This window comes from Anser brachyrhynchus, assembly GCF_964034855.1.
Source record: "Anser brachyrhynchus genome assembly, chromosome: 1".
Taxonomy (NCBI): domain Eukaryota; kingdom Metazoa; phylum Chordata; class Aves; order Anseriformes; family Anatidae; genus Anser; species Anser brachyrhynchus.
Genome location: NC_137694.1, coordinates 132,298,475 through 132,315,035, shown reverse-complemented (window position 1 = coordinate 132,315,035; position 16,561 = coordinate 132,298,475). Strand labels below are relative to the sequence as shown.

The 16,561-nt window shown below is 41.3% G+C and overlaps 1 protein-coding gene across 5 annotated transcripts; it reads left to right on the top strand.

Moving 5' to 3' along the window:
* The first annotated feature begins 5,887 nt into the window (after window positions 1–5,887).
* Window positions 5,888–16,212, top strand: RAB9A (RAB9A, member RAS oncogene family). 5 transcript variants are annotated; one of them, XM_080554662.1, is made up of 5 exons: window positions 5,888–6,023; window positions 6,917–7,031; window positions 10,369–10,401; window positions 12,027–12,081; window positions 13,388–16,212. In XM_080554662.1, exon 5 carries the CDS (start codon window positions 13,414–13,416, stop codon window positions 14,017–14,019), a length of 606 nt encoding a protein of 201 aa, XP_080410788.1. In that variant the 5' UTR covers window positions 5,888–6,023; window positions 6,917–7,031; window positions 10,369–10,401; window positions 12,027–12,081; window positions 13,388–13,413; the 3' UTR covers window positions 14,020–16,212. The 5 variants fall into 5 exon arrangements, with proteins under 5 accessions (XP_080410788.1, XP_080410787.1, XP_080410786.1 ...); XM_080554661.1 differs by lacking the exon at window positions 12,027–12,081; XM_080554663.1 differs by lacking the exon at window positions 6,917–7,031 and having other exon boundaries at window positions 5,892–6,023.
* Window positions 16,213–16,561: the final 349 nt, after the last annotated feature.

Sequence of the window (16,561 nt, the reverse complement as noted above, 5' to 3'; positions counted from 1 at the left end):
GAATTCTTTCACAGAACATAAGTTTAGTTTACAGTAAACAGACTGTTTCCAAAGCTGCATTTCACGTACTTGTATGCAATGCAGAATGTTGAGCATGGGTTCACTCCTTAATTAAATCACTTTTTGCAAGTGAATGTGAGATTATGAAGTTGTTTTGAGGAGTAACGTCCAAAAGGAAAAATAGTAATGAAAAATGGAGTATAAAAGAAGGCAGTTAGCAAATGAAAGCAAAAATGAACTTCCCTCTTAATCTTTCTATATCTACTGGAAGAGAGAGAAAAAAAGACTTGCCAGTCTATCCATCTGAAGCTCAGATTTTCAATGTAAGACTGCACGTGCGTTGTGGTTTAACCCTGGCAGGCAGCGAAGTACTGCATAGCCACTCACTGACCTTCCGCCAGTGGGATGGGGGAAAAAAATCAGAAGGGCAGAAGTTAGAAAATTCATGGGTTGAGATAAAAAGTTTAATAAGAAAGTTTCTTTTCTGAACTTAGAGAACCACCCAAGTCCAGGTATCTTCCACAGCTGCGTATGGATCTGTAGAAGACTGTTTATACTGTGTGTCTCTATTTTGCTTATTTCATTATTTTTGAGTTACTGTAAATGTTTACGTTAGAGGAAATGGGTCTTGCAGTGAATCCTAGTTTTCTGAACACATGAATGTGTCAAGACGTGGGCTAAGGAAACACAGTGAAGAATACGTCTGCCCTGTCTGGGAAATGAGGGTCTTGCAGCAGAGCAGTGTAACTGTTAGGAAACATAACCTTCATAATGAGTTTCCTTGTTGGGGTATGGTCTAGGGGGTGAAATGGGTGGATAAATTGCCAATGTCATGGTTGAGGCACAAATGAAATTGTTTCATTTCACCCTATTGTATAAACACATCGAAACTGCGGAGTTGCCTGTAAGGGAGTTATCTTTTACAAAAGCACAGCAGGCATTCTGCAGTTCAAGACTAATCTCATCAGCTGAGCAGAGAAACCTACCGAGTAACTTGCCAGAAGAGCTAGGGACAGTTCCTGTGTCCATCTGTCCGTAAGGTGGCTGAGCCTTGTCAGCACTTCTGTGGAGCTTTCCAGCCTCATGACCTGTCAGAGAAAGGAGGCAGGGGCATGAGGTGAGAGAATAGCTGTTGGTGAATTAAAAGCCAGCCAGGGCCATAACCAAAAGAGAAAACGGGCTTTTATTTATATATGGTGAAAATGGTGTGCAACCTGATGTTAGAAGAGGTACTTAGAATTAATTGATTTAAAAAAATATTTTCCATTCTGTGAAATGAAGTGTTAATAGTTAACCTTCAGCAGTGTAATTTACTGTGGCATTACCTAGATTTTATTATGTGAAAATGTGTGTTTTGGTGGGATTGAACAAATATTAAAGCATTAGACCAGGCCCTCAACATTCAAGTATGTAACCAATCTTATATCCGACTTTGCCAACACTTACACGAGCTGGAATTGATGATTATAAGTACTATTTTTTGGTTTCAGTAAAACTGTAGGCAAAGAAATACTCCAGTGGTTCTCAGTAAGCGCAGAGTTCTCTGCAGCTGCCCTGGAGGTCACGGTGCTGCTGAGCAGAGCTGGGCACCAGCACGGTGCTGTCCCAGAACCTGCTCCGGCAAGGGACTTGACTTTAGCCATGAGCAACGGACATGTGTAAGTAATTTCTGCCTGCAGGTGGTTTTGAAGCCATTCCAGTAATGTACAGCTCATCCCAGGCTTGCCCTAGGGAAGGGAAACGTTGCAAGGCCGGGACAGTCTTTTTGGCAGAACAAATTTCAGCAATAAAATAGTGTAGCCATCCTACTGACTACATTTGTTACTTAACGTGTAACATCATTTTCTTTTGAACTGCCCATCACTAAGTGTATAGTGCTAAGCTGTACACCCCAGCACAACTGGGACCTTCCTTCTCAGTAACAATTGAACCTGATAGCTGCTTTTAACTGGACTTGTTACAAACCTAGACATTAAAGTATGAAGAGTATATTTGTAAATTTTGTAAATGTCAGTAATTGTTATTAGAGTTTCTGTTCCTATTGGAAGAGCTGGAGTCCTTTGCTTTATTCAGGAGTTACCTACTCTGTTTAAGCTGCTAGCTCCCAGTCAACACACCTTAAAGCCAGGCACAAAATAAGCCAGGGACAAGGAAGAGATCTGGTACTACTGGCGGAAAGGAAAAGGAAGTATTGGGAGGCAGGGAGAGTGAATGGGGTCCATTGTTAAGTATGGGGTCCATTGTTAAGTATGCTTAGTTCACATGTATAGGAAATGAGGCCTTGCTTGTTCCAGTGCTGCTGAAAAAAATTTGTCTAGGTTCAGTTTCACTTCATGCCTAGTTCAAGTTGATAAATGTGTGGCAAATTAGCATTTAACAGTCGATGAAACTGAATATAAACAAATTATTTTATTACGTTCTTGATCATCTTACACATCTTATTTTCACCTAACACAGTTCATTACTACTTCAGCCATTTTTTCCATCTGCAATTGTATCCAACCCTCATGACTGGAAAGGTTTAGTAGAAAGCAAATGTCATGTGGTGTCATGTGCTGCTATATATCGGAGTAGTCTGCAGCCATGCAGTGTCAAATGTGAGAGAATCATTCGGGTAAGTGATGCAGACTTTGTTCTTATTTAAAAAAGGTGCGGTCTCAGTGTCACTATGCAAAGTACTGCTCCAGGCTGCAGTTTGTCAATAGGTTATGTTGTCCCTTCCTAGATTGTGTAACTGCGCAGGCTTAAAATGTTTGACTGGATAAGATTATATGCTTTGGCTCAAAATGGCTCTAAAAAGTCAACTTGCAATCACACAGCATGTGCACCGGCATGAGGGTCTAAGTTACTGAGCACAGGGAGTGTCAAGAGTCCCAAAACAAGACTAAGAAGAAAGCTTTGAAAAGTGAGATTATTTTGTGTTGTTGAAGCCTTCTCTTTTAAGTTTATTCCTGATGGAAAAAAATCTTTCAACTTCTTAAAGCGGAGACTATTATTTTTGGTATGATTTTTGGCATATCCATGATGCGCCTCCACAAACAGGCATGACATCAGAGGGAATTCAAACAGGCAAACGTATGCTGAATAAGGCTGAAGTCTGTATTTATTTTCTATTTTTTTTTCCAGAAAAACTGTAAATTCAGCTACTCCCTTTATCCCATGAATTAATAGTAACAATTAGTGTTAAAATGTAGATTGCACTCAAAGTTTAAGCAAGCTGTAGCTGCAAGACTTTTGTCTCTTAAGAAGGTGAGAGCTAAATTAACAGTGAAATTCAAACAAATTTTGATGTAAAAGCAAAAATATTATTGTGAAAAGTATTCTGCTAGTAGGAGTTGATGAATGGGAGTGAATAGCTGTGTTAATATTAATGGCAACGCTTCTCCTGGTTCCTGGAGATAACGCTGCCGGGATCCACTTAACTTGGTCCTGCTGAAGGCCTTTTGTTTCTTCCTCATGACCATTTTCCTGTAGCACCTTGCTCTGCTGCCATTTGTAGTTTACAACTCTTTCTTCCTTTCCAAGCAAAAAAGGAAATGGTGATGTTTATTGTTTATTTAAAATGTATTCATTTCAGTCTGCCATGGTATGTACAAAAGAACAGCTTTTTTTTTTTTCTTTTCTTTTTTTTTTCTTTCCTCTTGGCAAAAATAGAAGTTACTTGGTCACAGGCTGTGGCTAAAGAGCAAATATGTTGAATTACAATCCTTCAGGGCGTCTTCAGGGTGTAATGGCCCAGGTCATGGAGTGCCTGGAAGATAAAGACTGAAACAAGAGCGCTTTGATAATTTCTTGGATTGCTGGGGGACTGGCTTGCCGCACTCTGATATGAGCAGAGCAATAAAGGCAGATGACTTCACATCCCCTTATTTTGTACTGTTGTGATTCAGCCAGGAGATGACAAAGTCATGTTTTATTGAGGCCCTGCCATCACTTGCCAGGATGGGACAAAGTCTCCTTGCCAGCTACGGATGGTAAAAAGCATTATTCATGAGCTGCGTTACACGAGAGCTTTGCTGACACAGAACTTTCTCTTGCATGAAAAACCCCACTGTCCTCCACTAGCCATGGCACTGTTCCGCTGCACATCGATGGTACACGGCACAGGAACACCATCCATCCGCTCCCAGTACTGCCAGCGCAGGAGGGGTGACACGACTTGGATGGAGACCCCAGGAAGCGGGTGCCCCTCCTGCAGCACCCAGCTGAGGCGGCAGGGCTGGGGGCCGGTGGCAACAAGCAGCCTGCAGGCAGGAGGCTGTGCTGAGGTGGTGCCACGGCCACCACCGGCCTGTGGCGAGAGCAAGGCCTGAGGCACCATTTCAGCCCCAAGGCACTGGCTGGGTCTGAAAGCAGAGCGGTTTTGGTGTGCACGGGCCAAACCATGTCTCAGCCAGGCATTTCCTTTGGCCTGCTGCTGAGGCCGACCTTGCATGCACTGCCCTGCCAGCAGCAGTGCTCATCTGGGCTTTCTGGCCGTGCTGCAGCAAGTACGTCTGGTTATAATACAAGAATAAGAGTAACAGGGAGAACTGAGGGAAAAGGGGCATCCATTCCTGACCCTTGAGCGCCTGTATGTGTGTTTTAAGTTTAATTGTTACAGTAGCTCCATTTACAGCATTGCAAAAAGGCAGGCATGATTACACCGTGCTCCTTTTCTACATTCTTGTGTGTTCCTATGCAAAAGAAATAAAGGTACATCTCATCTCCTAAATTTAAGAATTTTGTTCCCAACTCGAATTTTAAAACTTCCTTAAATGTATCTAAATGTCAGAGAACCAGTGTTGTCTCAAGGAAAAAAAAAAAAAGGTAACTGCATCCCCAAAAGGTAAAAATTAATTATTTCCTCAGCTTCCAAAAGCTGACTTTTTTTTTTTCTTTTTGAATCACAAAATTATGATCAGAACTTGTGTCATAGGATCATCACCATTTAAAGATGCTGTTTTGTACCCACCCAGCGCTTTCTGTTCTACTTCAGTGTTGGATAAAAGCAGGTCCCAGGAAACAAGTACTTAAAAATTTTCAAAGTCCAGCTTTGTTAAGTAAGAATGGGTTCAGTGTCATCAGATTTGCCTCTAGCATGGGTGGCCTCGTAAGGATCCTGCTGCTGTCAGTAGGAGACATTTCCTTTTGATAAATCTGAGATCTTGTTTTCCATTCCTTAGGCCGTGTTGTACATCAGACCCAAACCCAGATGACTGTGCAAGTGGCAAATCCTGTCTGATTGCATCTCCCTTGTGACCCACAGCATGTGATGGCTGTTTGAGCAAGCTGGTGTTTCAAACGCTCTTCCTTGAAGCCTATAATCACCTATCCCTCTTGATGATGTGGGAGCCTCTTCAAACGCACTTAAATACATTTCTGCTCTTTTCATTTTTAATTAGTTTGCCCTATCCTCGTAACGTGTTGTAAGAACACAGAAAATACCCTATCTCCGGTTTCATTAGATTTCTTTCCTGTGTGTTTTAGCGCCCAGAGGACTTCATTCTGAGTTGCTACAGAGCAAAGTGTCTGACTACTGCTTGCAAAGAGTGTTGTTTGGGTATTGTTCAGCTCCCTCACTGACAGACGTGTGGTTTTAAACACCCCGACCTGTAGAGCAAAGCTGCCTTGCCATCATGAGTCTGCTTATGTGGGACCCTTAAGCATGGAGTAGTGAGACTGCCGCTACAATTTACAAATAACTGAGCTGCGGCTATTAAAAAGAGCGTTTTAAGGGTTAATTCAGAACAGCTGAGGAAAACAAATCGCAGCGGAACAAGGACTGAGCCCCCAAACTCTCCTGCCTCCCCCCGCCCCCCCACGGCAGCCATTTTCTCCCCCCCCCCTCCATCCCCCCACGAGGACCCCAGGGCACCGCCGGGGCTGGGGGCGGGGCCTCGGCGGGGCGGGGCGGGGCCGCGGCCGTGCTCACGTGACCGCGCCGCCCCCTGAGCGCCGCCATGTTGTTTCTCCCTTCGCGGCGGAGGAGGCGGGCGGCGGAGCCGGGGCTCGGAGCGGCGGCGGCCCCCAGCCGCGGGCAGGTAGCGCCGGGACGGGCCCGGGGGGTCCCCTTGGAGGGGCTCCCCTTCCCCGGGAGGAGCCCCGCGGCTGTGGGGTTGGGAGCCCCGGCGCGAGGGGATCCCCTCGGGGAGGGCGCCGTGTTCGCAGGCCCGCGGTGGGGAGGGGGCGCCGAGTAACGTGGGATTAATTTTTTAGCAGCTCTGCTTTTTCCGCCCGGTGGCCTTGCTCCGCTTTGCGGCAGCCCGGTGACTCGCCCGGCCGCCGCAGGTGGCGGTGCGAGCTGAGGCGCTGTGGTGGCTGGGGCCCCGGGCGGGCCGGTGCGGGCTGTGCCGGCTGTCACGGCTGGGCGGGCGGCCGGCGGTGCCTGTGTCAGCGTTCCGCCTTCAGTGCAGCCTCTGCACCGCTACCGAATAAACAGCAGCGGTGGCGTGGGACGGCCGGCTGCTAAAACCTGCACCAGCGATGATTTTACCGCTATTACGTATATGACATACATACCTGGAGAGCACTGAATTTTATTAGCTTAGGTGGGGCAGGCAAGCAGGGCATTCCGTGGCTAAATGTTGTTCTGAAGTCAAAGCATCTCTCTGCAGATAGCTGGCATGCAGTCTGCCCCCCTTTTGTTTGTTCTACCCGCAATGGCTTACTGCTTTGCTAAATAAGCATGTGGTTTTTGTTTGTCTTCAAAGTATTGTACAGCTCTGAAATTGCCAGTGTTTTCTTTGGTTTCTTGTTTTTCTTTTTTTAGTGCATGGAGTTTTTGGGGGGGGAGACGGGACTTTTGTGTGTGTGTGTTTTAGCAGTTTATAAGGTGATAAGCTATAACTGCAGGCCAGGGGAAAGAGTTACTCCTCAGGCATATCCAAAACCTTTTTCTGACACTTCTACTCTCACTTATGGGCTTTGGTCACAGGCTCATATAAGGAAGATCACATATTCTCAATGTAAGGCTGACCAGCGTGGGCTGCTGCTGCTAAGAATCCCTGGAGGAAAAGGGAAACTAATGTAGGGGAGAAAGATGAGCACAGGTGAGCAGAAATTGTTGCTTGGTAAATTACCGACAGAGTGAAAGCAGTAATGGAGTAGGGTTGCAAACTGAATGTCAATTAACGTGATCTCTTGAATTCTTAAAGATGTTGGACCAAGTAGCACCTAAGGTTGTTTTGTAGTTGGCTGACAGACAGTGAATGTTTAAGCTGGGAGATGCTCAGCTGTGAGCTGCTGAGAAATGTCAACTCAGATTAAATCAGAATAAACAAGCTTGCTCATTCTGCTTGAAAGTGGGGAATGAGACGGAAAGCTAAGGCTGGGTCTATACAAGATGAAACTCCCAGGGTTATAAATGTAGGCAGTTCTCCTGACAAGTTCTTCTTATTGAGTTTGCGGTTAGATCTAAGTTATAATAAATAAAGCGATTCTGGCAGTGGACACTGGGATGACTTCATGACACAACGGTCATGCAGACTAAAGGATTCCTGTTCTTGGCAGCTGCTGCTGCTTTCATTGTCCTGAGTCATGCCAGGCGACTGCTGGAAGTAGAGTGCTGCGCAGGAGTTAGAAGTAACCTTACAAATAAACCCTAAAATGTAACTTTTTGGTCGTACAAATGAATAGCAGCAGCTTAACGTCAATCCATTTTGCATTGTTTTCATACTACAAATTATTAGGGATAAACTTTAGTTTTATTCTGCTGTTAGGTAACCAGGCTGCTTACGAGTAGAGATGATTTTCAGATAACTTGTCATCAAATTAATCTATCCAACAGAAAACACAAACTATGATAATGGTGCAGTGTTGCAATTGTAGATGCAGGAAGGAAGACCTGCAAGGTGATTAGGATCTCAGTAGGTCAAGCCATGCGACTGAAGGGCTGCCAGGCTTCCCGAGAGCAGGGCCGCTGGTGAGTGCCTGCCCGTGAAGGGCTGGTCCTGACCCATGGCTCTTCTTCGGGCCCTCCCGGCAGAGGAAGGTTGATTTGGAGGCTGCCTCGTGGCCGAGCCTGCAATGCATTCACAGCACAGAACTTTACAGCAGAGTGTTCCGAGGTCGAACAGACTTGTGGCCTCTTACACTCTGAAAGCAGTTCTTGTGCTGCTTAACTGCCCAAAGTGTGAAGCAGTACCTTTTAAATACCTGGGCGAGGATTAGTTAAGTGGGGGGAAAAAAGGAGGCAAGTTTGCTTCTGTCCTCTCTCTTCAGCTTTCTGGTAACTTGCAGACCTACTGTAGGTGGTAAGTGTAGCTATACTGCAGCAACTGAGGGCTGTGAGCTGCAAAGACTCCACGAACACCAAGTGTAAGGTAGTTTTTAACACTTAGTTGTGGATTTTGCCCCTGCCCTTGCAGCTCTGCTAGTCCTTGTGATTTTTTTTTCCCCAGAGATTTTCCAGAGAAGTAATTTAGGTCATTATCTGATGAGCCACTGCAGCTTAAAAACGTAGAAAACAGTTTTTTTTTTTTCTATGTTAATATGAGAAATATTGTCAAATACTTAGCTAGCTTTAAGAAAAAATGACCAAGGGAGTAAACTTGCATTGTTACCACAAGGCAAGTATTTTTATGTGACTGGATACTTGAAATGTTGGTTTGCATTTTTAAACTAGTGATGGCTAATACCTGTGGTTTGGTTAAAAAATGGCTTAGCAAAGAAAACTATGAATAGGCTTCAAAGCTGACATGGGTATGCTGTAGATGTGTAAGTTTGAGAACTGATAGGAGGTTTTGAAATGTCGGTGTTTCTGTTATGTCAGTTACGGAAGTGCTGAAGTACTGACTGTGCTTGTCAGTGCCTTTGAGAAGGTGTTGTGTTTTTTTTTTTTTCCTTAGGTGTTAACCTTTAACAAAGTTAACTTTGTTAACATTTTCCTCACAGAAGGTTTGGCTGAAAGTGTATTAAGCTGTAAATAAGTGTGATTAGGTAGAACAAACTTGAGTCTGCCTTATGCTGTGTTTTTTATTCCTTCTTTCTCCAAGTCAAATGGGTACTTTCTAAGAACTTTAGTTTTAAGCAAGTATTGGAAAACTGCAGGCTTGTACTTTAAACAAAATTATTTAAAGAATGACCTCAAGGACAGCGCAGTGCGTATCTTCAAGGAGAACTTTAGGTTCAGTTTTGATTGTGTGTAGCAGACAGTTCATGAGTGACCGCTGGCTGAAAATCATGATGGAAATAATCACGTTGCCAAGTCAGAGTGGAGGTACAAAAGGAGAAACACTAGACTGAAAGTTCTAGTGTCACTTGCATCTGGTTCTTCAAGAACGCTGGGAGAAGTCAGTGGGCCAGTGGTGATGGATCCGGTTTCTGCTGGTTTCTATTTAAAAACGAAAAAAAAGAAAAGAGGAGGTGCAGAAAAGTTAACTTGCAGTGTTTTTGTTCGCTTTTAATGGTGTGTTGCTGTGCATGTTCCCACTATGGTATAAGTCCAATTGATATTGTTCATTTAATATTTTAAGTGAGGTTGTAGCCTGCTGAAATCAGATCCGATGCAGCTACTGTGTTGTCTATAGAGTAGTACTGGTAGCCAAAATTTGACGTCAGCACCTGACTTCTTTTGGCCTTTGGCAGTATGTGGTATAAGCACACCCCCCTTTATTATAAAAATAATTTAATAGATTAAAAGACAAATTCCTAGGCTGGTTGCATGTTGCTGTTCTTTTTTTTTTGAGTGTTGCCTCAACATCCAATTGCTGGAAGAGGTAGCTGCACTCAAAATAAAAAGGCAGTTATGAAGCTGTCATCATGGAGTTAAGAAAACCAAGATAGAGAAACACCATTGCCTTGTCCAATAAGCCCTGAAGGGCTGGACATCAAAGATTTTTGTAATGCAAACTGATTTTATTTTTTGAAGTTGCATGTTTTCAGTCTTGCCAGCAAATGTTTGGACTGGTAATGAAAATGTTTCAGACTTGTAATTCCGTTCACTGTTTAAAAGGAGGATTCTGGGAGGGGACTAATTAAATTACGTTTTGTGTTATGGTACATGATTGTGTTAGAAATGGCATTTAGTAGAAACTCTCCCCTGCTTTTAACAGGAATACTGAAGTCAGTGATCCAAGAGCTTATGACCTTATAAGCTGGAAGAAGAGATTCAGAAGTGGTTACCAAAATGCATCGCAGTGGGGCTGCTTTTTATTTATTTGTTTTGGATTTCTAGTTTGGGACTGAAAATTGGAATGAGGGAAAAAACTCTCTGCAGACTTCTCTGTGCACTAGGTTGAGACTGTTTTTACATTAGATGAATTGTGCAGCACAGCGAGAAATAACTGGAACAAATCTGTCTGTAATTCTGCGGTGTCTTGTAGTTCGTGATGTTGGTTAAAACTATCAGATGCACATTAGAAATTAAATTTTTTGTCTTGTTTTCAGGTGCTGAATGATGATTTAAACTGAACAATTAAGGTAATAAACCCTCAGGAATATCATATCAGATATTGACTTTCTTCCCCAAAAAAGATTGTCAAAAATGTATTACACAGATAAGTTTAAAATATGTAATAGAAGAAATAACATCAATTCTCCAAGCCTCTGAAAGATTCTGTTGTAGGTTTTTTTTTTGTGTGTTAAGACTTTGTTACTTGGGAGGGGAACAAGTCCAAAAACAAACTTATTTTAGAAATCTTAAATTCTTTTGGAAGATGTTTAAGTGGAAAAAACACAGCAGCCTGCTGTACTGGAAACTGCCATCCAGGTTCTGCAGATATTCTAAACTGCATATTTAATCAGTTGGGCCACAGATGAGTCCCTTACAGTAAACAAAACCTGTAAATGTATAAAGTTTCTGCTGCTTCCAAACAAAAATGCTTCTTACTGCCTTTAAACATACTTCTTTGGAGCCTCAAACACAGCCTGTAAGCTCACACTGAAATGACTGAAAAAATATCCATTAATTATTACTTTTCAGACTAAAAACTTGACAAAAATGTTAACTGCTGGTATGGTGGCTTTTCTTTTTGGAAGCTGAATGTTCTGAGAAGTGACAGCTTTTGAAGGCAGCATCCTGTTGAGATACTTGCTTATCAGTCCTGGTTTCTGTAGCCTTGGTATAGAAGTACCAGGGTTTTGCTGTAGCTGAAGAGACGCTTTTATGGATTGTGGCTGATGTCAAACTGAGTGCCCAGCTGAAGTATCTTTATGGTCATCAGTCTCCTAGGCCTCACTGCAGTAGTTCAGGTAGTTCAAGTTGTGCAAATTAACTTACCAGGTTATGGATGCACAAAAGCATCAGAATACTGATAAACAGAAAGAAAGGAAACTTAAAACTGAAGAACTTCATGATACTAACTGCAGTCTAACCACAGTTCTTTAAACTATGGAGGTAAAGAAACAAGTGCTTAATACCAGACAGAACTATGTAAGTGGGTTGGTTGTTCATGTTTTGTCTTTTACGGTATGTTTAATTTTTATAGGACAGAAAAAAAATTGTAAGGTGTTCCTGTTTTTCCACTTCACTGAAGGGGAAACATTCAGTACCCTTTGTTCTCATGAATGCATTATTTATTAAGAAATTGTTACTAAATAATAGAGTAGCTCAAATAACTTGTTAACTAATAGTAGGAATTAGGGAGACTAATGAAGACCTGGACCATTTTAAAGATTTCACCATGAACCTGGAAATCACATGCTAGTAGTCCAGTGACTCCAAGAAGGCTGTTCACGTGTATTAAATGGGATGTGGTCGTATCCTGAGCCATAGCAATTACCCCATAGCTCTGTGAAAGGTAACTGCATGATCCATTTGTGGTTATTAACCAATTTTAAAACTGTTGTGATACAAACCTGTATAAGGGATTTATAAATACTCATTTTAATTTTGCAGTATGAATTAAATCACTTCCTCTGAACAGATTTATAATGAGAGCAGACATCCCTCCTTGTATTTTGAAGGTTCCTTGCATTGAGGCTTCAGCTGCTCTCAAACTGTAAAGCATTTCTTTTGTTTTACTGTAGATTGTGTCCAACAAATACACATTCAAAGATGGAAAGTTAGAGATGAAAAAATTCCTGAAATTTCTTGTCTATTGTAGGCCTTGATTCCAAGGCAGCGCACAGTCATATGACTCCTATGCCAGCTTGTATCAGGTATTAATTCCATAACCATGCTCTGCGGGTGATGTATATGCCAGCAACACTAATTACAACTAGCAAGACCACATTCCTTCCTTCAGAGGAGGAGACAGACCGGGCTGCCTATGACCTGTTTCCATTTTAAATAGACACGGTTTTCCCAAAAGCCTGTTTTGGCTGAATTACTTTAAGTTCTTTTAGTATCTGGGTGGTGCAGGAGCAGTGGTTCTCCTCGAGTAGAAACTTATGTTTGGGCTCGTTAAAATGAACCTTGACCCCCAGTGATTAAAATACTTTTTAATAGTATTAGATGGCACTAGTGCAATAAGAGCAAACCTTGGGCCAAAACATTGATGAGGGAACTGCTTCAAATAAATAAATAAAACCCTTTAACACTAAAGTCTCACAGTTTAAAAAAAAAAAAAGCAACAACAAAGCAAACAAAAAAGCTGAATTGGTACCACAGATTTGACCATCCCTGTGCAGGCAGCCAGACTCTTTCCTAGCATCTTCAGGGTTTCAACAGTTTTACCATGGCAAACCTACACATACTGAGTGATCTGGCATTGTAGACTCATCCCGAGTATTTGGCATCTTGAGTACCATTTGAAGTAGCAGCAGTGAATGTGCTTTTGTAGCAGTTGTAATATAAGTACTTGTTTTACCACAGTTGTTTTGCAAGGAGTAAACTGTAAAATACTGAATATTTGTCTACTAATACTGTGACAAAAGCAAGTGGTGTGACTTTAAAATGCAATTACAGCACTCGTATTTGTTCTGTAGATCACAGTATTCCCTGCAAATTGATTTTAGTAATTCCAGTAAATAAGCAATAATTCTAATAAAAATTGGTGTCCTGCTTTAGGGATAAAGCTTCCTCTTCACTTTTGCATAATAAAGCATAACTTTGCTAATGAACTGTGGGACTGAAGTGAGTATTAAAGGCACGTGTGCTATGAAGTCATCTCGTTCCATTCTTTCATGGCTCTTCCAGTGAACATAAATGAATCCTTGCACTGATCTGCTGTAATACCCCTTCTGCACAAATGTTGGAGGCTTTCGGGGGAGAAGCGTTTTAAGTGACAGACTGGTAAATCATACAGTGCCATGCAGACTGCAGTCTGTGCAAGAGACGACTCTTAAACACGTACTCTTGAGTGGATGTTCTTACTATGAGTACCTACACTTTGTCTGCTTAGCATAGTTATCCTATTTTTTACATGAAGCTTATTTTGGAGGACTTTTAACACTTTCTAAATATTTGTGTATAAAAATTTGTGCTCACAACTTCCTTTTTTAACCATTTTCTTAATCTTTACAGGCCTAGGAAGACCTCTTCCTGTAACAATGGCAGCAAAATCATCACTCCTTAAAGTAATACTGCTAGGAGATGGCGGAGTTGGGAAGAGTTCCCTTATGAACAGATATGTCACCAACAAGTTTGATGCACAGCTGTTTCATACAATAGGTGTGGAGTTCTTAAATAAGGATTTGGAAGTGGATGGACACTTTGTTACAATGCAGATATGGGATACGGCAGGTCAGGAACGTTTTAGGAGCTTGCGGACTCCTTTCTATAGAGGTTCTGACTGTTGCCTGCTTACCTTCAGCGTGGATGACTCTCAAAGCTTCCAAAACCTAAGCAACTGGAAGAAAGAATTCATTTATTATGCAGATGTCAAGGAGCCTGAAAGTTTTCCATTTGTGATACTGGGTAACAAAGTTGATATCAATGAAAGGCAAGTGTCTACCGAAGAAGCCCAAGACTGGTGCCGGAATAATGGTAATCATCCCTATTTTGAAACCAGTGCAAAAGATGCCACTAATGTTGCAGCAGCCTTTGAAGAAGCTGTTAGAAGAGTTCTAGCCTCTGAAGACAGATCAGATCAATTTATTCAAACAGATACCGTAAACCTTCATCGGAAACCGAAACCCAGTTCATCTTGTTGTTGACTTTTTTTTGCCAAGTTACTTTTGACTAGCTGGCTCTGTAAGAGGGTGGGAAAGGTGTAGTAGATAAAGTAACACGTGGGTTCCACTCTAATACTGAAGTTGTAATATTCTGCTGCTTTCTTGAGGGAGCAAAGGGGAGCAAAAGAAATCCCCAGTCGTGAGTGACCCATTATTGAGATAGTGATACTTCCTATTTAGGAAGGTGTCAAGTACAAATGTTAATATAAGAATGTAATTTGCCAACTTTAATCAAATGATAAATACTCTGATTATAATTAAAACTTGAAGTTCTAGAAGCACTACTTTAGAGAAACTGTTCTGGAATTGACACACAAACTTTTATATGTATATATATTTTTATGAAATCGGCATTCCATTTTTGTTTCACTAGAAGTCAGTTTCTTAACAATGCTAGATATTAAACATTAGTCTCACTACATTCCTTTTGATGTCAGTGGTACTTCATCTCTAATGTGTTTACTGTAAGTTAACATAAATTACCTTCAGGTCTTCTGTAATTGCCTAATGTGTCACTATAGGTCTGGAAGTAGAAGATAATTTTCTTAATTCATATCCGTTTTCCTTTCACTTACAATTCTAAAGCCATACTAATTTTTCCAGCTGTTTAATGCAAAATACTGATTTTTTTTAAGTTAATATATGTCTTTGCCTTAAGTCCCATTCTGGCATGTTTCTGATCAGTCAGGTGGAAAAAAAATCTGGATAACTGAAGTATAACCATTTTTAGTTATGGAAAAAAAAAATGTTATTCAGTCAGCTTTAATAGCACTTGAAGGGATCCATGTTAAGGCAGATTTACAAGAAGACTTTTAGTATGCAGCCTTAAAGTTCTGAACTCCGTGTTCTGTTGACCTGAGCTATGAATGTGTTTATTTGTGATCTCTGTACTGTGAAACTATGGATTGGCAATACATAGAGAACTCAGGAAGCTCTTAACTTACAGCAGATAGTGACAGCTTTCAGCTCTAGTACAAGTAGATACCTGTAGCTAATACTTGAGCTGAATTCAATCTGTATTTAATTTGCCATTGTAGGGTATAGATTTAAACATTTAACGGTCTTTAATGTTACTGTACTCATTAATTGACAATGAATAGAAGCCAGTTTCATATTTAATGGTTAGTCTTTCTGCAGTAATGCAGGTGAAACCACGTGTTTGAGGCTCTCTATTGCTGTTAAATGGTAGAATACTTGTATGAGAAGTTGTTGAAAGCTGGCTCTCAGAATACTCAATATCCTTATAACAGCAAACTCGATAGTGCACTATTGCTTCAATGTGTAGTCTGACTGCTAACAGGCATGCTTGTATACACATTGTAGAGCTCAAAAGGAATTCAAATGCCTACAGGACAGGCCATGTTATTCATTAAAATACACAGACTCTGCTTTCTGTACTGCAACTCTTTTGTTGTAATAGAAAAGCTTTTCTGGATAGTACAGTAATGGCAGGAGTCTTCTCTTAACCTATCTGTTCACTCTGTACCAGATGTTATTTGGAAGTAAAGCTTGCAGAATTAACTTCATGTTGCTCTTACACACTTAGAATTTGGACTATTTTGTATACTTGCTTGAACCTGTTCAGGACCGTTTTGCTCCATGAATCTGCTGCTCCTGCTTAAAAGTGACATCTTTTTATACTAATTGTATGTTTAACATACTTCATTCTGACAGTCCTGTATATACAGCAACAGAATTTTGTTAAGCTTCAGTCACTGAACTGCTAAATATAGGCTGAGCTGCTACTTCTGTAGTGTTTAGATTTCTAGTCAGCGAATGAAAGATCGGTGAAGAAAGAAAGAATCTTAGCTAGATTCTTCCTACCCTTAAGCGGAGAGAGCAAAAAGCTTTAAAAACTAAGACTGCATGCATTAGGGGCCACTAAACTGGTGACATGAAATTTGTTGTGAAGTACTTAAAGCTTCCTTGAACCTTCCTTTTAGTGGAGGTGAGGTTGAAACAAAATAGTAGATTGTTACCATTGGAGTACTACAGATATTTACATAAGATCCCTAAAAGTAAACAAAGGATGAGAACTGTTGTAGTAGTCTTTCTGGTGCCTCATAGCCCACCCGTGTTTTCTCCTCTGTACTCTTTCCATGTGACATCATGGTTACCCAGCCTCTGTCCGAGAAGCAGGTTTAATAAAGCTAAATATAACTTAATTCAATAAAAGTGCATTGCTTGTGCCATGTGAACTGCTGTCCCACAACTGTACACTAATCACAAAAGTAGTAAAGGAGGTTTACATGCTATAGTAAATAAGACTGTGCAACCTATGCTGAGGTCAGGCTTTGTTGTGAGAGGGAGACTGACACATAGTTGAAAGAAATAATAGTCCTATGATGAGCAGATGCAGATAAGGTGCCAAAATAATACCTTCGTAATACTCTGCAACAAATGCATTTCTGTACTTTGTGAAGGCTTAATATTTATTATTCAATATGAAGATAAGGTAGGCACTTGTGGTGTATGTTTGAATTCACTGATTCATGTCAGGTACTAATGTACCTTAAGTATTAGG